The 24,308-nt window shown below is 43.7% G+C and overlaps 1 protein-coding gene across 4 annotated transcripts in view; it reads left to right on the forward strand.

Moving 5' to 3' along the window:
* Positions 1–24,308, forward strand: part of RFNG (RFNG O-fucosylpeptide 3-beta-N-acetylglucosaminyltransferase) — an 85,782-nt gene that overhangs the window by 42,952 nt on the left and 18,522 nt on the right. For 3 of the 4 annotated variants that reach the window (XM_033962211.1, XM_033962208.1, XM_033962209.1), the window contains 5 exons: positions 6,611–6,713; positions 13,301–13,454; positions 13,868–13,953; positions 18,232–18,391; positions 18,624–18,709. In XM_033962211.1, coding sequence (XP_033818102.1) covers positions 6,611–6,713; positions 13,301–13,454; positions 13,868–13,953; positions 18,232–18,391; positions 18,624–18,709 — 589 coding nt within the window. The remainder of the gene's footprint in view (positions 1–6,610; positions 6,714–13,300; positions 13,455–13,867; positions 13,954–18,231; positions 18,392–18,623; positions 18,710–24,308) is intronic. The other variant, XM_033962210.1, reaches the window with a different exon arrangement.

Here is a 24,308-nt window from a genome sequence, read left to right on the forward strand (position 1 = left end):
ATTCACAGTAACTAATCTGATGACCATTGTGTGGCTAACTCTTCATAACAAGATCATGGACATTATACAGGAAGGGTACAAGTTCTTTCATCCCTTCCTGGCTCTTTTTCAAGACTCTCTGGCTGGGAAGCTGGGAAAGAGCGGCCAAAGTTAGAGAAAAAGTGCAAAGGTTGCTGGATTTGGAAGCCATAGAGCCCAAACCAGAGGAAGGCTCGGGCAGATGCTCTGTATACTTCATATGCCCAAGAGAGGCTCAGAAGACAGGAGGCCACTTCTAGACCTCAAAGCAGTGAATGCAACCTCAAGATTCCACGTTTCCAAATGGAGACAGTGAGGTCAGTGATTGTGTCAGTGGCACCAAGGGAATTTCTCACCTCCCTGGATTTGATGGAGGCCTATCTGCTCATTCCCACTTTTCCAGAGCACAGAAGTTTTTGCGATTCCTTGTGCTGGAGCAACACTTCTATTTCGTGGCCTTGCCCTCTGGGCTAGCCACAACACCAAGGACCTTCACCATGGTATTGGTGGTTGTTGCAGCACACCTGCACAGAGCAGGCATGCAAGTCCATCCTTATCTGGATTATTAGCTAATAAGAGCCCATTCTGAATCTAAAGGCAGACTAGAGGTTCACAGAGTGATTCAACTGCTACAGGAGCTGGGCTAGGTGGTCATCTTTCAGAAAAGCCACCTGGAGCTGATGCAGATCTTGGAGTATCTAGGAGTCTGGTTCAGCACAAGGGAAAACAAAGTGTTCCTCCCAGAAGTCTGCAGAGAGAAGCTTCTGCATCAGATATGGGAGTTTCAGAGTAAGTCTACTCCTATGGGCTGGCATTATTTTCAGGTACTGGGATCAATGGTTGTGACATGGACATAGGCTCCTGGGCAAGGGTGCACTTGCGTTTGCTCCAGGATATGCTCCTATCCCAATGGTGCCTGCAGAGGGATGCAGTTCATCAGCAGCTGCCTTGGATAGCGGAAGCTCATCGCAGTCTTGCCTGGTAGTTGGAACCTCAGTCTCTCACCAGAGAACTTTCCCTTTGTATCTCTGCATGGGTAGCTCTGACGATGGATGCCAGGCTATACGGCTGGGGGGTACATTGCGAGAGGCATCCAGTTCAGGGGCACTGGTCCCTTTCCCAGAGGAACTGGTCAATAAACCGCTTGGAATTTCAAGCCATCCGCCTGGCCTTTCAGGAGTTCATGAGCGCATTGCAGAACAAAGCAGTACCTGTTTTCTCGGACAATGTGACGGCGGTAGCCTATATGAATTGCCAAGGGGGGCACCAAAAGTGCTGCTTTACGCTTGGAAGCCCAGATACTGTTTGATGGGCAGACCCATCTTCTGGCGCTTTCGGCAGCGAATGTGGTAGAGTGGACAATGTGCAAATGGATTTCCTCAGCCAGTAGACCCTGGATCCCGGGGAGTGGTCACTCTCTCAGGAAGCCTTCATTTGCATTGTGAATTGGTGGAGGCGCCTGACATTTGGCAACCAACAAGAAGGTGACTTGGTTCTTCAGTCAAAGACATGAGTCAGGCAGCAAAGGCCTGGACTTCCTGGTACAACCCTAGCCAAACGCAGGTCTTGTTTATGCCTTTCCTCGGCCCATGATAGATCAACTTCTGCGCAGGATTATGGCGTACAAGGGGTCGGTGAATCTAGTAACATCGGACTGGCCAAAGCAACCGTAACATACAGACCTAGTCTATCTGCAAAGGGATCAAAGTCTCAAACTTTCCTATCATCCCTGGGTGCTCACACAGGGTCCAGTTTCCCTGCATGATCCAGAACACCTTGAGGTGCTTCCAAGCTTGGCGCACTTACAGGAGTGAGGACTAGAGAGTTGCACGGGGACAGAAATCCCACCCTTCCCCGCCAAAATCTCACCCGTCCCTGTGAGGAATCCTTCTTTCCCCACCCGTCCCCGCGAGGAATCCCCTTCGTCCCCACCCGTCCCCGTGAGGAATCCCCTCGTCCCCACCCGTCCCTAGAAACTTCAGAAATAGTTATTTCATTAAATTATGCTACTGCATTAACCCTTTCAGGACCATAAGGATCGTAGGCCAATTTTTGTGGTTTTGACGACATTTTTATGGTAAAAAGGGCTTGCAGATGCCAAAAAATTGATTTTTTTGTGAAATATCATTATTTTTTTTAAAAAAAATCACACTTCTGGCTTATGGACAGTGTGGCATGTGAATCTTCTCGTCAATCTGGCAACGACGCTAATGAATGAATGTCGGAACCAGTTTGTTTACATAAAGGCAGTATCATATGGAATCCGTACATATCACATTTAGAACTGTAGACTATCCCAATCAAAATTTATAGGATTTTAAAGTTATGGGACAAATATGTCCCTTGGTCCTGAAAGGGCTAAAGGCTCTGGTAGAGACCCATTTACAAATAAGCAAAGACACTTTATTAATTTGGAAATATTAATTGGGAAGAATACATACTTTGTAAATGAATTTCTACCAGAGCCTCTAATGTAAATATAAATACTCAGCTGATAAGCTGAGGACTTCCTTTGCAGTTGGCTGGGGGTCCCTTTTACCAAGCTTGGCAGGCAGCAGTAGCGTCCCTGAGTCACAGATGCTGGCACCTCAGTGGCTCATGGATGTTGCCAGCGACTGCTGTGCTTGGTGGAGGGGAGTTCTGGCCATCTCTAGAGGAGGTCCTCTGCTGGCAGTGCTTGGGGATCCCTACCAGTCACAGCAAAGGTCAGCAAGTACTTCAACACTGTAGAAATAAAACCAGAAATGCATTTCCTTTTCTTTTGAACACAATACAAAGACATTTGCTATATACATTTCTCAAAGCTAACATATTTTAGTCAATAAATTCTGTTTTTTACCTTTGTTGTCTGGAGACTTATTTTTCCATAAAGTTGGTCCCAGTTTCTTTTTTCCGCTTTCCCATCTTCTGTAAATTCTTCTGTTGCTGTCCATTGGTTCCTCCTACCATGGTCCAGCATTTATCCCTTTCTCATCTTTCGCCCCTGCCCACCAGCCCCATGCCCAACATTTCTCCTTCTATCACCCCTCTCCAGGACCATGCCACATCTCTCCCTCCATTCCCTTCACCACTATGTCCAACATTCCTCCCTCTTACATCCATTTCAATCTTTCCCACTGTTCTCTTTCCACCACAGTATTTCTCCCTCTCATCTGTACCTCACTCCCTCCCTTAAGCCCTCCCTCCAACGTCAACGCTGACATCGGGGAAGACTTCCGGTCGGCTATGTGTGCTGCTGCAGGGCAGGTAGGAAAAGAAGACGAGCCTCGCGGCTCCAGTTGCATCAAACCCCGCGGGATCCCCACAACCTGTGGGGATGTCCCCATGAGATCCCCGCACCCCAAAGGGGGAACCCGCGGGTCTCTGATCTCTGTGGTGCTTGCCTTCCTGCAGGAAGGTCTGGAAAAAGGTCTAGCGGTTTGTTCCTTGAAATTACAGATTGCAGGGCTCTCCTGTTTTGGGCCTAGGATTAATAAGAGCACCATAGCTACATATCCAGATGTGGCCAGGTTTTTGAGGAGCACGTTACACCTCTGTCCTCTAATGCAACAACCTTTTTCAATGTAGAATCTTAATCTGGTCTTCCGGGCACTGGCAAGAACACCCTATGAATCTCTGGAGCAAGATTCCCTGATAGACCTCACCATCAAGATGGTATTTTTGGTAGCGATTACCTCTGCCCAACAAGTGTCAGACCTTCGGGCTTTGTCTTGCAGAGATCCATTTCTCAGAATCTCAGATTCAGGTGTGGTCTTACGCACAGCCCCATTTTTCTTACCAAAAGTGGTTTCCAGCTTTCACATCAATTAAGAAGTCTACTTACCTGCCTTCACTTCTTTGGGATTGAGAAAAAGAGTGATCAGGTATTGAAATTGTTGGATGTGTGCAGACTCTTACTGCGGTATCTAGAGGTAATGAACAAAATTTGATTGTCAGATCATCTGTTCATTTTAGTTGAGGCTGCCTATAAAGGTCAGCCAGCCTCAAAAGCGACCATTTTGAGATGCATCTGTATGGCCATTTCTTCAGCCTATATCAGAAGTGGAAAACGTCTGCACTCTACTGAAGCGTAACTTCCTCATGGGTGGAATCTTCGGCAGTGTCCCCATATGAAATCTAAAGAGCTGTGGGAGAAGCTGGGATCTCCATACATTCATGGATGGATGTGGTGGCCAAACAGGACTCCACATTCAGATCTTCAGTTCTGACAGCAGACTCATCTGTCCTATCCTAAACTCAGGGGACTGCTTTGATATGTCCCACACATTCAGGAATGGAGCCTGTCACATTGGAAGGAAAGATTAGGTTCTTACCTTGATAATCTTCTTTCTAGTAGATACACTCCATTCCTAAAGCCTGTTCTATCAGATGTTAATTTGCCTGCTTACTGCCTCACAGTTGCTGGGAAATCCAGACATCTTGTTTCTTTCCTTGACGAGAATAGAAGATGTGACTGCCACATTGAAGAAGCTAGGGGGTAAATATGAAATCTCCCACATTTTTAGTGCAGATGGAGCTCAAGTTGGTGACTTATTTGTTTTTCACCTTGTTATGTATTGCAAATGGTTAAGTTTTGGGTTTTTTTGTTTATCTGTTATATGTTTAATGATATGAGCAGAACAGACATGTTTCTCGGAGAGTGTCCCCATACCCCTCTCTCTTCTGTTTCTCTCAAGGGCTGACCATCTGCTTTGGTACGAACTGAGGAAATGGGAGGCAGAGCAAAAGAAAGCTCCCTACAAGAATTCTTGCGAGAAGGGATTGACTACCATACATTCAACCCCAACGTGTGGCTGGCTCCTTCTCTTCCTCCCCTCCCCTCCTCTGTAATCCTTTCTCCCCATTCCTAGTCAGCAAGTCCAGTTTGGTACAGCCCAACTGCTCACCCCCTTCCCTGTGATTCACCTTTCCAATCTCATCCAACTAAAATCCTTCACAAATCTCCCCTAACTAGGGTTACCATATTTGTGATGACAAAGAGGAAACATGACCCCACTCAGTCTCTGCACAATCCCCCTACCTTTCACCCATTTCCTTGGTGCCCCTTCCCATCCTCTGTACCCTTTTAGCGTCCATGTCTCTCTCTCTCTTTCTTTCTCTCTCTCTCTCATTCTTTCTTTCTCTTTCTCTCTTTCTTTCTTTCTCTCTCTCTTTCTTTTCAACCCCCTTCTCCTATGGGTGCAACCTGTCTTGCTGTTTATATCTCCCCTCCCATCCAGAACTACCCTACTCCAAGCTCTTCAGTACTCTCTCCATAATGCTTCTCCAGCCCTCCCTCCTCCAACCCTTGATGCTGCTAACTTCCCCTCATGACCTCTCTCTCTCTCTAGCTGCCGACTCCCCAACCTACCTCCTCCCCAGCTGCTGTAATTCAGTCTTTGGGCAGCCGGCAGCGGCAATGAGGTGAATCTGCTTCCACCGGCCTGCCCTTAGAAGCCGCCTCTGCATCGACTTCCTATTCCTGTTTAGGTGGCTTTCAGAGCAGGCTGGCAGCATCAGGCTCACCTCATTGCTGCTGCTGGTTGCCCAAAGACTGAATTCAGCAGCTGGGGAGGAAGTAGGTGGGGGAGTCGGGAGAGCCAGCTAAACCCAGACAGACTGCCCCTTTTGAGGAAAACCGTCCAGACAGTCCTCTAAAGAGAGCACATGTCTGGGTTTTCCAAAACTTATGGTAAGCCTACCCCTAGCCAAATCGGGAGGAAGATACAGCCTTGCTGTCTCCTGGCTTGGTTTACAACTCTTGCATCTTCTCCTCTTGCAACACAGACCTAATTAGTGCAGCACTATGTTGTCCCATGTGGGAAAAGGCCTGAGCAGGAAGACTAGAAAGAAGCAGTGCAGCTTGAAAGACTGCTATTCTCTTGCTGCTGGAAGGAAAGGAAAAGAAAAAGAAGGGAACTCTAGAAATGAAAAATGATCTACTCTTTACAACTCTAGAAATGACAATTATTCTTCCATTGTAATCCCCATTTATATATCTTTTGTAATCCGCCTTGAACCGCAAGGTAATGGCGGAATATAAATCTCTAATGTAATGTAATAATCGTGGGGCAATGTACAAAGCTAAGGAACATAAATGGCTGATAGGGAAAATGCTTGAGTACCTGATTGTAAAAACCGCTTAGATAACCTTGATAGGCGGCATATAAAATCCTAATAAACTTGAAACTGATAGAGAAGAGGAAATGATAGAAGGTACCAGCTAGAGAAAGAGGAGGGTGGAGAGATGAGAAATTGAGAGGAAAGGCAGGAGGAGTGGAAATAAGTATCATAAACTTTGGAGGAATTAGAAGAGAAGAGTTGGGAAGAAAGAAGGTGGAAGAAGATGAGAGAAAAGGGGGCAGGCTGTAGTGAATGAAGATATGAGAAAGAAAGGTTGGAAACTAGAATAAGCTTTTTTTAAATGCAGATTTTATGCAAATGGTCTGCCTTTCAAACCCTTTACCACAAGTGGATCTGTGGCTCTGCACTTCTATTCCTTCCAGGAATATTCTCATTTTCAATTCACTATGTCTTTTGGTAGTAGCCAGACTTGGAGTTTTGTAGACAAAAATGATAAATTCTGCTTCTATTTTCTCTTTTCAATTCTCAGGAAGTCAGGTGATCAATACCAACTGCTCTTCTGTGCACACCCGCCAAGCTCTTTGCTGTAAGATGGCTGTGGAGTATGATAAATTCATTGAATCTTCAAAGAAGTACGTGTGAGCTTTCACATTTTCTATTATGTGGAGTGGAGAAGTGGTTAAAGCAGCTGCCTCAGCACCCTGAGGTTGTCATTCAGTTCCCACTTTAGCTCCTTGTGAACTACCTGTCTAAAATATGTCAGCCACACCAAAAAAGCAGCATGTTGAGTCCCATCCCCTTTACACTTTCTTTTGGCCCCAAACAAAACATTCTTGGTACAGAAATATTTCCCATAGTAGGAAGATCGCTCCTGCCCAAAAAGCCCGCTAGACCACCAGGTAAGGTCTGGGATGCCGGGAGAGAGGCGAGGAAGATCCAGAATGCAGCTTTATTTAAAAAAAAAAAAAAAATTGTGAATTACTGAATCCGTAGATACTGAAACCGCAGATTCGGAGGGCTCACTGTACAAAGCATAAAAGGGTTTTAACAAGCTACATAAAAAATTCATAAACACATTACAATGTACATGATCCGAGGGGAAAAGGGGAAGAAATACATTTTATGATAGGACAGGAAGACACTTAAGGAAAAAAACAATATGGATGGGAAATAGAAATAGGAAATCTGAAGGCAAAGTTAGCAAACCTGTGTATTAGTTAAAGTAGGTTGAAGGCATCTTTGAATAAATAGCATTTTAGTTTGCTTTTGAATTGATCCTTTATTTTTTTCTTCTCTAATATAGGTGGGTAATGCATTCTATAATTGGGGTACTGTAACTGGAAAGATGTCGGGGCGTTTTGTACTAATTATCTTGGCATGGAAAGTAGGAAAATTCAGAAAAAAATCTTTAACAATGAACACAGGCATTATTTTACAAGTAGCTTATCTGCCCCAAAAAAGCTCAGAGTAGATGCCAATACAGGCCAGTTTCCTTGCTTCCAGAAAATTCTTAAGTTGGTCAAGTTCAGGAAACAATACTTTAGCCTCGTATGTTGCAAAACACTGGTAGGGAAATTGTAGGAAAAATGACACACCTGAGACTTAATAGCAAAAAATATCTTCCACTTGATTTAAGTGACAAAGGACAAGAAATATTAGAACCTTTTGACCAAGAAAACATACAGTCTAAAGATCTAGTTATGATTTAGGTCCAATGCCAAAAAACCAGGTTGCTGTGAAAGAGTAAGGAGTTACCTTCTGCTCAGTGGCGTACCTAGCATATGTTAGGATAAACACTTTCAATATTGAATATGAAGATGTCCAATAGTATAAAACAGGAACAGCATAGGCTTAACTCAATCAAAAAATGAAGGAAAAAGCCTCAGACAGTGCCTTCCCACCTCACCAAAACAGCTTAAAGAGGTGGTCGAGCGATCACCTCACTGACAAAAAACCTTCACAATATGTTAAAGTCTTATACTGTGCTGTAGTATGCCAATGAAAATTAAATGATAGAGGAAATATTTCCATTTATCTTCACTGATCGGTACACCAACGGTGGCCAGCGTTTCACAAATACATGCTACCTCAGGTGTATCCCAACCGATCAGACTTCTTTCAAAACAGGACGCCAAAACGTCTCATACTTCTGAAATGGCTTCCACAAGGTGACTCTTGATTTAAATGATCCTAGTGGTGAAACGTAAGCACCATAAATGCGTCATACCTAGCATATGTGACACCCGGGGCTCATCATTTTTTGGCACCCCCCCATCTGTACGAAAAACATGATTTTTAGTAACAAGCCACACGTCACACATGAGTACCTAGGAAAAGGCAGCATCTTATATACTACAGTGAGCAGTACAACATCAATACACCCATTGTAAAACTAAACAAGCCAGACTAGTACATATCAATCCTACACCGTCAATCCTAACAGAAAACCATGTCTTTCGAACACACAGAACACAGAAAACACCTTCGCTTAATATGGAACATGTCATCACAAACTAACCCCTCCCCCTTTTACAAAATTGTAGTGTGGATTTTAGCCACGGTGGTAACAGCTCTGGCGCTCATAGAATTCTGAGCATCAGAGCTGCTACCACCCATCTGGCGCTAAAAAACGCTTCACAGTTTTGTAAAAGGGGCGATAAAATAGAAATACATAGACAAAGGTTAAATTGAACCATCAAGAAGCTGAACTCTGCATACAATGCAACACCACAGAAACAGTGACACATGTCTCCTAAAGCAATAAATAAATAGAAAATTTTTGTTCTACCTTTGTCTTCTCTGGTTTCTGCTTTCCTCATCTTCTCATTCAATTCCTTCCATCCACTGTCTCTCTTCTCTCTGCGTCTTCCATTTGCACCGTTAATGTGCTTCTCCCTTTCTCCCCCCTTCCAAATTGGTCTGGCACCCATCTTCTTCTCTCTGCTCCCCCCATAGTCTGGCATCTCTATTTTCTTCCCTGCCAGTGTCTTCTTCCTACTCTCTCTTCCCCATGTCCTTTCAGAGTCCTCCCCACTCTGTCTTCCCCATGTGCTTTCAGCGTCCTTCTCTCCCCCCTCTGTCTTCCCCATGTGCTTTCAGCGTCCTTCTCCCCCCGTCTTCCCCATGTGCTTTCAGCGTCCTTCTCCCCCACCTCTGTCTTCCCCATGTGCTTTCAGCGTCCTTCTCTCCCCCCTCTGTCTTCCCCATGTGCTTTCAGCGTCCTTCTCCCCCCCGTCTTTCCCATGTGCTTTCAGCGTCCTTCTCCCCCACCTCTTTCTTCCCCATGTGCTTTCAGCGTCCTTCCCCCTCTGTTTTACCCATTTCCCTTCAGCGTCTTTTCCTCTCCAACCCACCTTTCCCCCTCTCTGCCCCTTACCTTCCTGGCGCTTTCTTCCCCCCCCCCCCCCCCCCCGGACAACGTCCCTGCCCTGTGGCCGGCAACGTCTAAACTGCCTTCGTATAGCAGCCAGCTGCTGTATGGCTGCCGTAAAGGTCGTCTCTGATGCAACTTTCGGTTGCATCAGAGATGACCTTTACGGCAGCCACACGCAACTCCAGCTGCTGTAAGAAGGTAATTTAGACTCGCGGCCACGAAGGTAAGGGGCAGGGAGGGAGAAAGGGAGCTGTTTCAAATTCACCGCTGAATTTTCCGGACCTGGCCGGCTGTGCACCCCCATAATTCTGCACCCGGGGCGGACTTCCCCCCCCCCCTTGGTTGCCACTGCTTCTGCTAATGCTACCATTTCACCTCCATACTGCAGGGTTGCCAGCCCAAGACTGAGAAGACTACAGGTCCCAAGCTGCACTGGGCTTTACAGCTCACTGCTGAGCTACCTTAACAAGATAACCCTGCTGAGTCAGAGGGTGGGGTTCATCAGGGAGGTGTTTATCTGCCACAGAGTAGAATCATTGGAGAGAGGTTCCCACCAGAGAGAAAAATCTCTGAGGAAGGAAGAAACTTCCCCTTTCCTAGCTGTAAGCTGAGGAAGCCTTGGAAAGGTTTGGGACGTGGGGTAACTGGTCTCTACTAAAGCAGGGTAAGCCAAGCCCATAAGGAAAATAAATGTGGAAGTGATTTAAGGCTATGAAGACTAAGCAGTTGCTTGTGCCTTTCCTTTGTCTGTGAAGGAACAGACTCGGGTCTCGAGAAAAAGAAAATCTTTCTTCTTGTGGCACCTTTTTACAGTAGTTGTTTGTGCTGTTTTGTGTGCATGTGGGCAGTGCTTCGGGTGAGTCCGAACTGGATTCTGCCACAGTTGCTTTTAGTATTCCTGGTCCAGATCCTTCCAGAAAGATCAAAATTCTCCACTGACGCACCATGCCTTACCTCTTGTTGATCTGATCCTCTCCAGTCTACATAATAAGCTCTCATTATAGGTGGAACGATGCTAGACGACCTTTCCAGACTAGCACAAAATCAATTTCTTTTTAGATCTGCAATTCATCAAGTCACTAGGACACAAGCACGAGTCAATGGCACCTAACAGCAGCACCAATAGGTGGAACAGAGTCTTTAGGGACCTGTAAGATCTCTAGCAAATACTTTAGTGGCAAATTTAAATGCCATTCATAATTATCCAAGACTTTGAACTTCTGATGTGTTATCGATTTATCCTTAAACATGCCTGGATCTCCTTCAAAGATGTCCGTTCTTTTCCTGTCAGATATTTAGTTTCCATGTGACTTACTAACAAGCAAACGCAGTCTCTGCACCAGATTATTAGCCTGAAGAATGACATTAGATAACAGACCTTTCGTAATGGCACCACTACAGTGAAACTCTGGTATCCTGTGTCTTCACCATAGTCACTCAGCTCACCTGACCTGACCTGACCTTTCTTTATCAACATTATGCCACTAAGATACTGCATATTACACTTACCCAAAAGCAGAGCAATTTCATTTAAAGCAGGGGTGTCCAACCTTTTGGCTTCCCTTAGCCGCATTGGCCCCAAAAATCTTTTCTGGGGCCGTGCAAACGCCGCAGCAAGACAGAGGAGGGAGCTGGCAAGACGGTACACACCCAGGGGCAGCAGAGAAAAACACTGCATCGCCCTCGACTGGGGCTGCACAAAATACTTCACGGGGCCGCATGCAGCCCTCGGGCCACAGGTTGGACACCCCTGATTTAAAGCTTTATCCAAAATCTCATTTCACATATCAGTTTCTTCTATAAGTGGTCTAGAACCAAAGTCCTCTGGGGGGGACAAAGTTATTAGGATTTATGTAATGGAGATTCCATGTAAAATGTTCACCCTTGACATACCTTTGTTTTGAAATATTCCAAAATTGCAACATGACCATATTAAGACAGTGGAAGAGTTTTGGGGATTTGGTTTTTTAAAAAAAATCCTGTAAAGCAAACTCTGTTTCCAGGCTTGATAGTATCGCATCCAAAGGATGTCCACCCATATAAGTAGAATCCTGCTTCTAAAGTAATGGTTCTAAATCTGATTTTAAAAAACCCTGAAATAAATATGCAAAGCAATCTTAAGTCATCAAAGTTAATGTTAAAATTCCCCCAAGATTAGAGAAATGTCACAATTTGTACAGTAATCTAATGAACATTATCCTGAAGCTCAAGGGAATTATTCCCAATTTTACAAAGAGGTCTTCTCTATAAGAAAAAGCAGGCAACATTATTTCACCTTTGACCAGCACACAAAATCACTATTCCACCACCTCTCCTAGATGTACGGGACAATGTGATGATCAAGTATCTCGAAGGCAGATACTGATGACAAGTCTCAAGTTTATTTTGGTTTGATATACTGCTTAAAACAATCCTAAGCGGTTTACATAAAAAACATAGTCTAAAAAAATAATTTAAAACATAGATGAATTAAGATAACAAGGGGGACAACATAGGATACGAAAGGCCGATACCCCTCCTCCCTCACTTTCAGCCATGTCTGCTATGCAGAGAATCCCATACCAGATCTGCTAACGTAGGTCTTTAAGCATTAGAGGCAAATAGCACTGGTGTTAGGCTGTGCACATGTTCTGAGAGCACCAGCACAGGGAGCAGTGCAAATAGCATGTAAATATATTTAAACAAACTGCTTAGCTATTCCACACCAATTCCACGATTCCCTTGCTGCAGGATAGGATTTGCAGAGAACTGCTGGTGAAAGTTGCCTTGGCTAGGGGGTTCTCTCGGGGCTTTCTTTCTTGAATCCATTCCCTCTCTTTCCTCCTGGTTGGCTCTTATCACCTTAGCCTGTCTCCTCTCTCTGCCTTTTTTTCACTACCAGAAGCAGATCCATGGTTCATGGGGCTTTGTAGAACAGACAGGCTGGTGAGCACTGGGTATGTGCACTACAGCTTTGCTTAACACTAAAAGTGTGCATATGATTTGCATACTATTAGTATTAAACATTGGGAAGGTTTTGTCTCAGTGCAGGAGTTCTGAGCATCAGCCTGTAAAAGACAGACACTGTGACTGGGGGGGAGGAGTTAGTTCACCCACAGATAAGGTCTATAAATAATGAGAAGGTAAGAAATTAATTGCCCACAAAAGTGGAATAGAAGCTGCAATAAGAGTCATTGAAAACCAGGCTACGAATCCCAGTTCTCTAAATATAGCCACCAAGTTATGATTTTTCAAAGCTTGTAAATTGTTGTACTTACAAACAAGTTCTTAACACTCACCCTCGAAGCTTGATCCAAGGAGCACAACCTCATAGTTCGTTCTGGTTTTACAACTTTTAATAATGTTGTGTAAACTGTAAAATTCATCACTTCACTTGTTACTGTTTCCAGACCATTTACAAATGTGTCAAACGCCAGTCCCAGTACAGATTCCAGAAGCATTCCACAATTGGAAAAACTGACCATTTAATCCTACTTCGAATCAATTACTACATCCTATTCCATGACCATAATTTCCTGAGCCATCTGAAAATCCATGATAGAGCTCATTTTCAAAGCACGATAAGTACCTATGGTGCTTTGTATGTCTAGGTGCTTTGAAAATGAGCCTCTTATATCAATTAGTTTGCTCTTATCTTTAAAGAGATCTGTGTTTCTACTTTCAAAGATTCCAATAAGTTGACCTTTGCTAAAACCACATTCTTCCTCATTAGTCTGTTCATATGCCCAATTATTGCATACATGCTAGATTATTAGATATGTGCCAGAATGACGGTAAGGTGCAGCACGGATGTGGATTTTGACACTGCTTGCTATATTCTGTTTACTTATTCCTCTTTGGTTGCAGATGGTTCTGTCATGTAGATGATGACAACTATGTCAACCTGAGTGCCCTACACCGCCTGCTGGCAGCTTTTTCTCACAGTCAAGATGTGTATTTGGGGCGGCCTAGCTTGGATCACCCCATTGAAGCTGCAGATCGCGTACGAAGTGATGGGTCGGTACGCATCTCGTCCAACAATGAGTCACTAATCGCATAGTATTGGATTTATCCTGACTTACTGACAAAAGTTATAGTTGAGGAAAGGCAAACTCATGTTAGAAATAAAGGGACATTTTTCAAATGGCTCTTCTAGATGCACATCGGTGACTACAAACCTTATACCGAGTCTTCAAAAAGAAAGTACTTTCTCTTTGAAAACTGCCTACGGGTACAAAAGAGCCACCAGTTTTCCCTTGTTTTTACTACAAGCAGGTTTTGCTGAGAAATGTGTGCAGATTTGAAAACATAATTTCTGCATAAAATTTTCCAAACTTGCTAAAAGTGTATTTTCTTAGCTAGGTTAAGGGAAGAAAAGAAATGGCTTAGATATTTGGGCTGAAAATGTCCTCCTTTGTGGCTTTCCTTCTCTAGACCTCAGTGAAGTTCTGGTTTGCTACAGGAGGAGCTGGATTTTGTATCAGTAGAGGTCTGGCTCTGAAGATGAGTCCCTGGGCAAGGTAAGGAAAATCAATGGGCCTTTTAAAAGGACTTTCAGGATCTTATTCTGGATTCTTGTTCAGATGCTGATTGTAATATTTGTTTCAACTTGAATTAACAGCACCAAAATAAATTAAGAGGTTCAAGAAATATTAATTTCTTACTAACTTTGCTTGGGAAATTGTAATTAAGCTATTGGAGCTGTAAAATTGATCCACATGGCTTGGCGCTGGGAAGTGTTAGTGAAGTGTTCTGTTGGGAACTTGGCTGGTTTCCTTGTATTTATACTATTGGTTGTGATTGTAGTACTAGGGAACATTGCTGAGAGCGGTGGGGTCCTTAGATATGACTGTGTTCTGATCCCCAAGAATTCCTTTTTATCCCTATGTTTTTGTTTTTTTTTCCATTTCTCATTTCTTCTTTCTCTCTTATACACAGAGGAGGCATTAAGCCATGCAGAAGAAAGGTGTAAAGCAACTCGGGGTTTAGATCTTCACAAAACATAGAATAATCAGTCAGAGAGCATTTGTAACACATTCTTCTGCTAATTCCCATTGGTTCTAATAGCTTAGACATGGCCTTCTTTTCAGTTTCCTCTCTCAGTCTTAATCAGCTCTTCTGTTCATCTCTCCAGCAGCAGATTTCATTTCTATGAGAATCTGAACTGGTTAAATCATGTAGCTATCTCAAGAAGAGGGATCTAAATGGGAAGGACTACAGAAGTAGATAGAAGGTCCAGAACCAAGAAGTGATTTGGCTGCTGGCCTGTTTTGCTGTCCATTGGTTGGAATTCACTAGTCTTGGCTTGTTCTAGGACAATGGTCTCCAACTCAAACCCTTTGCAGGGTCACATTTTGGATTTGTAGGTACTTGGAGGGCCTCAGAAAAAAAGAGTTAATGTCTTATTAAAGAAATGACAATAAAACTCTTTCTAGTTGATAAATCTTTCCATTTGGCTAAGTCTTAATAATAATATTGTCATTTATAGCTAGAGAGACATATGATCAAGAAACTGTTTTATTTGACTTTTGTGATTATGATAAACCTACCGAGGGCCTCAAAATAGTACCTGGCGGGCCGCAAATTTAAGACCACTGTTCTAGGAGTTAATTGAAGGGATAAGCATGATAAGAAAATGTCTAATTCCCCTTGCTCCTTCTCTCTTTGGGTTTATTGGATTACAGGAACTGGCAGAGTCTTCATATTTTCTCTCATGAATGTTATTTTTGACCACCAAAGAAAAATGGGGAGACCCAATGATCCACAGTGAAAACAATCCACCGATGAAAACAAAAACTATGGATACAGATGTTCTGGAGATAATTTATTAAACACTGACATATAAAACCATGAAAATTCAATTGAAAAAGTACAATGATAAAAAATACTGTGATAAAAATCCAACTGGACCCTACACGGTCCGTGTTTCGGCGAACACGCCTTCCTCAGGGGTCCAATGGTTTGCAACCTCACATATAAAGAATTGGACTGAAAACAGTTTATTGTCTTTAAACATGTGAGCAAAGAACACCGCAGACAAGCTGAAGTAGCAAAAAAATGAGGTTGCAAACCATTGGACCCCTGAGGAAGGCGTGTTTGCCGAAACACGGACTGTGTAGGGTCCGGTTGGATTTTTATCACAGTATTTTTTATCATTGTACTTTTTCAATTGAATTTTCATGGTGTTATTTTTGACCATCCATCACTGAATGCTCTTCAGTTCTCCTCCTCCTGTTCTGACAAAGTGATTACTTTCACATGACACCTTCATCTGTGGTAATTTTCCTGATTTCTATAAAGCCATCTGCTCACCAAAAATATTTATCCATCAGCGTTCAACTACATTATAAAGAATTAAAAAAGGAAAGGACAGAGTGGCATAATTACAAATAGTTCACTTGGTGAACTAACAAGAAGTCAGAAAGTTGATGTGAGAAGTGCAACCCCCCTATCCTTCCAGAATATCATTTTCCTCAATAAATGGATCCATCAAGGAACTAATTTCTGATGTGTATCAAATTCTGTCAATGTCCACAGCTAAATCAAGAAGAAAGTCCCAGGGACAGTGAAACTGTAGCACAGTCCAGAAGAATTACCACAGAATTCCAGTTCACTAGGGGCCCCTGGTAGAAAGCCACGTTAGAGAGTACCATTGCAACAAATGCGACACAGCCCATAGGAAAAGGGGCCCTATCTGTAAGCAGAGTTTATTGAGGTGCTGAAGGTGGTATGACGGTGAATTCTGTGCCATAAAACAAAAAAAACTTGGGGGGGGGGGGACCACATCTGTTCTGCACTGCCAGTGAGCTCTCTGGGAATTTGTTGCACTGCCAATCTCAAATTGTTCAAAGAAAGAAATTGAGCATAATATCATAAAATAAAAAATATATATAAACAAGTGAAAAAAACCCCTGTATATATACACACATCAAAAAACAAATTCTTAAGGTCCTTCAGACCAGCCCAGAAGCTATGACCAGCAGATGGAGACAGAGCCTAAAGATTTATGAGCTCTGCTTTGCTGAAATCCAAGTAGACCTTATCCAGCACATATTTATTATCCAGCTGTTTGGTCATCCAGTCAAAAAAAAAATCAGATTCAGTTGGCAGGATTTTCCTTTGGTAAACTATGCAGCCTCAGATTCTGCAACCCAGTGGATTCTAGGAAGTTAATTATCCTTTATTTTATAGCATCTTCATTAGTTTTCCAACCATCAAAGTGAGGCTTACTGGCCTGTAGTTTCCCACTTCTTCAGGTTTATATTAAACTCTTCAGAGGTCCCAACAGGATTTCTCTGATTTCCCTCAATATTCTTGAATCTATCCTATTCGGCCCTATGGCTTTTTCTACATTCAGTTTTTCAAGTTTCTTTTGTGAACAGTGCAGTATTTATTTCCTTCCCATATGTGCCCTTAGCAGTCCTTCTCCAGGATTTTTCTTGAACACAGAACAGAAATATTGGCAGTTTGTCCACTTTTTCCTCATCACTCTCTAAAAAGCAGCCATCAGTCCCATTTCTAGCCTTCCAGCTTTAGTTGCAAAGACCCTCTTAGTTTGAGGGCACATTCAGCTAAAGGAATGGCTCCTCTTGGGCCAAATCTCCTTCAGTTTCACCAGAAGAAATTTGTAGAGAAAGCATCTGGTCTTCTTACTCTTTATTTGCTGTGTTTCTAGGCTAGAAATGAGGCTTCCTTTGGAGGGGGGAAGCGCTGGGAATATTTTCTTCCCACCCTCAGTAAGGATTAGGTGAAGAGAAGAAAATTGGGATTAGTTGGAATGATGGTTGTGTACATTGATTATTGGTATGTTATATGTTTAAGAGCATCGCCATACTGGGAGAGACCAAAGGTCCAATAAGCCCAGGATCCTGTTTCCAACAGTGGCTGACTCAAGTACCTAACTAGGCCCTGGGTTGTAATCGTGGTTGATGTGCTAATTCCTTTGCTATTGAAAAATTTGAATAAATAAAATGGGGGTAAATCAAGGATTGCTTTTCTACATCCCACAACTTCTGAGGATGAAAAGGATGGGGAAATCTAGTCTAACGTGCTAATTTCTTTTCTTGAGTCTGACCAGACCAGTCCGGAAGCCCTCCCTATAGTTAGAAGGTTATTTTTAAATATTTTTGTAACTGTTTTCCTTTTATCTGGTTTATCTGCTTTAGTGGACTAGAGGGTATTATATTGGCTGATTTCTTCCAATATTTAGGTTCCAGTGTTTTGTTAGGTTAGTTTACATTTGCTTTGTTAGAGTAATACTGGTGAGATTTTAGAGTGCAGAGCTCGTATCTCATTGGCCTGTCTCCAGCTGCTGGCTGACAGATGGACTGGTCTGGTTGGACCTAAGGAAAGAAAAATAGCAGGTAAGACCAGGGGCTCCTTTTATGAAGCCGTGTTAGTGGTTTAACATGCGTAATAGTGCACGCTAACTTGCCGGCCACGCTAGCCGCTACCGCCTCCTCTTGAGCAGGCGTTAGTTTTTCGGCTAGCGTAGGGGTTAGCGCACACTAAAAATGTGCATGCGATAAAGCCGCTAACGCGGCTTCGTAAAAGGAGCCCCAAATGTTTCCTTTGCACCCATTTTTTTATGTGAAAATAAAAGTACATATAGAGGTTTGCCTACAGCTTGTACCCATCCTGGGGATATCTTCAGTATAGTGTGAATATTTTTACTTAAAACAGAGAGTGGGCAATTTGTGAGTAAATGCTTTTTACTTGTAGATACTGAATTGAAAACAATTATGTTTTATGGGGCTGTGAAGTTGCCAGACATGCTGAACCTTCTTAGTTTTTTCCAGCATGGGAAACTTTATAAACACTGCTGAGAAGATGCGTCTCCCTGATGACTGTACCATTGGTTATATTATTGAAGGTCTTCTGGAGGTAAAACTACTGCACACATCACTTTTCCATTCCCACCTGGAGAATCTGCAGAGACTTCCATCTATCCTGAAACAGGTAAATCAATCTCATCCACTGCAGAAATCCTTTATTTATTGAGAACTTTCTATACTGCCTTTAGCCACATATGCCTAGCAAGGTGGTTTACAATCTATACAATAGATAATAGAAAATAACTATAATTTTGAATAGGACAGGATCAACCATGCCCCCTGTCCTCTTTCTCTGTTCTTGTCCTCCCTCTTCCTTTTCCTGCCCTGGGTTTCATTAGACTTATTTCTGGTTTCAGGTCACTCTGAGCTATGGAGGACCTGAGAACCAACGCAATATTGTAAGCCTTGGAGGAATTTTTAGTCTACAGCAAGATCCTACACGGTATTTATTTATTTATTCAATTTTCTATACCGTTCTCCCAAGGGAGCTCAACGGTTTACAAGAATTTATTCAGGTACTCAAGCATTTTTCCCTGTATATCCTGTTGGGCTCACAATCTATCTAATGTACTTGGGGATTAAGGGCCTGATTCTCTAAAAGTGCGTCCCGATTTTAGGCAGCTGTAGGCGTCCTACAGCTGTCTAATCAGCCAATCGGGATGCACGTTTTTTTAAAAAAATGCTCCCCAGACAGGCCGCCTATATTGAAGGCGAGGCCCGCAAGACACCTAGGCCCTGATTCTGAATAGGACGCCCGGGAGAGGCATCCTATTCAGAATCGGCCTAAACTAAACACCGATTCTGTAACCGGCGTCCATGTTACAGACGCGGGTTAGAGAAACGGGTTAGATTAGACATGGCCCGCTACACTTATCGCAGCAAGGGATCTCTCTGCCGCTATAAGTATAGCGGGCCGTGGCCCCCTGACCAGGAGGGTGCCCAAACCCTCTGCCCGAAGACACACCCCCCCCACACACTACCGACCGCCCCTCCCCGACACTACCGACCGCCCCCCCCTCCAATCCCTCCTGCCCGAAGACGCACCCCTCCCCGGCGCTAACAACCCCCAAACCTCCACTCCATCAAACCTGTTCTTAGATGGGTCTTGCACATCTTGAGCCGGCAGGCACGCCTCGTCGAAATGAAGCGGGCCCGCCCCTTCCCGCCGAAGCCTAAGGCCTGATTGGCCCAGGCTCTAGAAGCCTGGACCAATCAGCCCTTAGGCATAGCGGGTCCGCCCATCCCCACTAAGTCTAAGGTCTGATTGGCCAATCAGGGCTTAGATTAAGTGGGGATGGGCGGACCCGCTATGCCTAAGGCCTGATTGGTCCAGGCTTCTAGAGCCTGGGCCAATCAGGCCTTAGGCTTCGGCGGGATGGGCCGGGAAGGGGCGGGCCCGCTTCATTTCGACGAGGCGTGCCTGCCGGCTCAAGACGTGCAAGACCCATCTAAGAACAGGTTTGGTGGAGTGGAGGTTTGGTGGTTGTTAGCGCCGGGGGGGGGTGCGTCTTCGGGCAGGAGGGATTGGACAACCTCCTGCCAGCGAAAGATATTGTCGGGGGGGGGGGGAGATCGGTAATGTCGTGGGGGGGCGGTCGGTAGTGTCGGGGGGTGGTGCGTCTTCGGGCAGAGGGTTTGGGCACCCTCCTGGTCAGGGGGCCATGGCCCGCTATACTTATAGCAGCAGAGAGATCCCTTGCCGCGATAAGTATAGTGGCCGCGTCTACTTACAATGTAGGCCAGCATTTTGCTGGCCTACATTTTAAGCTTCTCCTCTACTAGGGAGACGCGTAGGGCCGCCTAGGTTCAGCCTAAGGCCCTTAGACGAGCTTAGGCATCTTGCGGGTCTCCCTAGGCTCCCGGAGGCGCCTTCAGGCTTGCCTGGGGAGCATTTTTTTTTTTTAAACGTGCATCCCGATTGGCTGATTAGACAGCTGTAGGACGCCTAAAATTGGGATGCACTTTGGAGAATCAGGGCCTAAGTGACTTGCCCAGGGTCACAAGGAGCAGTGTGAGTTTGAACCCACAACACTAGGGTGCTGAAGCTTTAGCTTTAACCACTGTGCCTCACACTCCTCTGGAGCAAAGGTCTCTTTGAAGAATAGTTTTATGTTGCCTTATGCCATCCCAAGCAACTTTGAGGCACTACAAGGAGGGAAGGACCTGCAGGGAGGCATAATACACTCTGGAGACAAAAAGAAATGGGACTTATAGGACTAAGATTCTGCAGTACTCCAGGCCTGTTAGTTCTTCTTTTAAAGCCAAAAAGACTCGGATATTGTGAAAAATCAATACTACTAAGAAAAACACTTTCACTAAGAAAAATGCATAGTGTGTTATTCATATACATAGAGGTATATGAATAACACACCTCAGGCTTAATTGCAATTTGAATAAACGGAGGAAAAAGCCTCAGACAAGGGCTCTCCCACCTCCACAAAGGATGGTTTAAAGGTGGTTAGGCGTTCACCTCATTGGCATAAAACCTCCATTACACTGCAAGAAAAAAGCTCTATGCTGTGCTATCTATGTTTGAAGAAGATATTAAAAGATAAAAGAAATGACTTTCAACTTATCTTCTGTTGATCGTTACACCAACGGTGGCCAGCGTTTCACAAATCTGCTGCCTCAGGGTGTAAAGTATCCGATCAAACTTCAAATGGGACGCCAAACACATCTCCTGCTTTTTTCTTGCAATGTAATGGAGGTTTTTTGCCAATGAGGTGAACAGCTAATCACCTTTAAAACATCCTTTGTGGAGGTGGGAGGGCCCTTGTCTGAGGCTTTTTCTTCCATTTTTCAAATTGCAATTAAGCCTTTGGTGTGTTATTCATATATCATCTAACACTATGCATTTTTCTTAGTGAAAGTGTTTTTCTTATTAGTTCTTCTTTTAAAACCATTGCTGGATTAAAATAGTTCAACCAAACAATGACCTACCCAATGTGTGCTCAACTTTTTAGAGAAATCTCTACATCATTTGCCAATAATAAGTCATTAAACATCATTATTACATTAGTCCACTTTTTTGTAAACCTATGTATTGAGATTTATTAACCGCCTTTCTAGTGCAATAGGTGTGTCATTCTGGAAAGACAGGTAATATCCCCATGCATGTGAGCCATGCAGAAGGAATCCTCTCTAGCTTTTGAATTCCTCCTCCTTCACTAGAGAGCTCTGCTGCCCCCTTCAATTATTCCTTCTGCACATGAATCGGAAGGAGTCTTTCTGATCTAATCTGTCTATTTCTTTATTCTTTTTTGGTCTTTTTTGCTATTTTTTTGACAGATTGGTGCTCAGAGCTCCTCTTGTCAAGTGTTCAGCTCTGCCTGCATGGAGGAGAAGCAGACTGAGGTCTGCAAGTGACAGGCCAATTCCTCTGTGGTACCTGTTAACCAGCCTGCAGAAACTTTTCTGGAACTCAGGATCTGTTCCCCTTGTAGCATTGTTCGCCTACTGGGTCACAGGGGCTTCAGTGCTGGCTGTCAAGCATCCGTAGGGACCTTAGTGGGGCTCCGCAGGGTGCCAGTTGTGTTTTGCCTCCCCCTTTCACATCCACAAGTCTGCGGGGGTTCAAGGTTCAGTGAGACTCCAGTCTGACTGGCAGCCCAAAGATTCAGCATTGGCGGAGCGGTCTGTTTAAGGCAATGATTTCTTCTCCCAGATCCAGCTACGTTAGGAGCTGAGGCAGGCTGCAACACATATCTAGCACTTGTCACAGTGAGTAAGGCTGTTACAGCCTAAGAGGAAATTCAGGGGTGGGGGTTCTTTAAAACCTTTTTTTTTCCAGGTTTCTACATCTCTTAAAATCCCTTTTTCACTGGGGGTTTTTATTTTAAGCCATTTTGGAGCCGTTTTTAGCACCAAAACGCTGTCGCAGTAGCCATCTTGGGTTTCCAGATTTTTTTTTTCCAAATCTTTATTCATTTTAATACATACATCAAGTGTACATTAAATACAAAATTCCATCACAATGTGTATCTAAAAACTTTATATCCCACCCCCTCCCATAACCATACACAAATAATAAAATTCATATGTATATTAATCATTTAAAAATATGCAATATATATGCAATTCTCCCTAATTCCCCCACCCCTCCCTTCCTTCAATTATCACATAAGGAAAAAGAATAATAAATTAACATTAATCATTATAATATTTTATTATTGGCCCCCACACATCCTGAAATCTATTAAAATAACCATTTTGTACTGCAATTAACCTTTCCATTTTGTACAGATGACACACTGAGTTCCACCAGAAGCTGTAATTTAGTCTAGAACAATTCTTCCAATTAAGTGTTATTTGTTGTATCCCTACACCTGTAAGGATCATCAGAAGCTTATTATTTGCTGCAGATATTTGGCTTTTAGATCTCATACACATTCCAAATAGAACTGTATCATATGACAATGCCACATGATTTTCCATTAAAAGATTAACTTGATCCCAGATTGATAACCAAAATGCCTGAATACATGGACAATAAAATAAAAGATGATCTAAAGTTCCAATTTCAATTTTACAATGCCAGCACCTATTAGACTTAGAGCAATCTAATTTTTGTAATCTAGTAGAGGTCCAGAATGCTCTATGCAACAAGAAAAACCATGTTTGCCTAATAGATGCCGACATCGTACCTTTAATTCTCCAAGACCAAATACGTGGCCATTGAGATGCATTAATCTGGTGCTTAATCTCAATGCTCCAAATATCTCTTAATCCATTTTTAGGTTTCTTATTCAAATAATTAGATAAAATTTTATACCACTTTGCGGCCTGGTGACCCAGAAAATCTGCCTGGAAACATAGGAATTCTAAGCTATAATGATTATTTAAAGATTATTTAAAGTTGCCTCCGCTGAGTCAGACCAGAGGTCCATCCTGCCCAGCGGTCCGCTCCTGCGGCGGCCCATCAGGCCTAATTGCCTGAACAGTGTCCGTGACTAATTTTGTAACTGCCTCTAATCCTCTAATCCTATCCCTATTACCTACCTCTACTCTTATCTGTACCCCTCAATCCCTTTGTCCTCCAGGTACCTGTCCAGACCCTCTTTGAAGCCCTGTAGCGTGCTCCTGCTTATCACATCCTCCGGTAGCGCGTTCCATATATCCACCACCCTCTGAGTGAAAAAGAACTTCCTGGCGTTTGTTCTAAACCTTTCCCCTTTCAATTTCTCTGAGTGCTCCCTTGTACTTGTGTTTCCCCGTAATTTGAAAAATCTGTCCCTATCTACTCTTTCTATGCCCTTCATGATCTTGAAGGTTTCTATCATGTCTCCTCTAAGTCTCCGCTTTTCCAGGGAGAAAAGCCCCAGTTTCTTCAGTCTGTCAGTATATGAGAGGTTTTCCATACCCTTTATTAGCTTTGTTGCTCTTCTCTGGACTCTCTCAAGTACCGCCATGTCCTTCTTGAGGTACGGCGACCAGTACTGGACACAGTACTCCAGGTGCGGGCGCACCATTGCACGATACAGTGGCAGGATGATTTCCTTCGTCCTGGTCGTGATACCCTTCTTAATGATACCCAACATTCTGTTTGCCTTCCTTGAGGCTGTGGCGCACTGCGCCGAAGCCTTCAACGATGTGTCTACCATCACTCCCAGGTCTCTTTCAAGGTTACTCACCCCTAGCGGTGATCCCCCCATTTTGTAAGTGAACATCGGGTTCTTTTTCCCTACATGCATGACCTTGCATTTCCCTATGTTGAAGCTCATTTGCTACTTTTTGGCCCACTCTTCCAGCGCTGTCAGATCTTTTTGGAGATTTTTGCAGTCCTCCTTGCTTTCAACCCTGCTGTATAATTTGGTGTCATCCGCAAATTTAATAACCTCACATTTTGTTCCTGCCTCCAGGTCGTTAATAAATATATTGAACAGGAGCGGTCCCAGCACCGACCCCTGCGGAACTCCGCTCGTGACCCATTGCCAGTATGAGTAATGGCCCTTTATTCCAACCCTCTGTTTCCTGTCCGCCAGCCAGTTTTTGATCCATCGGTGGACCTCCCCTTGCACCCCATGGTTCCATAGCTTCCTTAG

Source organism: Geotrypetes seraphini, chromosome 10 (genome assembly GCF_902459505.1).
Source record: "Geotrypetes seraphini chromosome 10, aGeoSer1.1, whole genome shotgun sequence".
Classification (NCBI taxonomy): domain Eukaryota; kingdom Metazoa; phylum Chordata; class Amphibia; order Gymnophiona; family Dermophiidae; genus Geotrypetes; species Geotrypetes seraphini.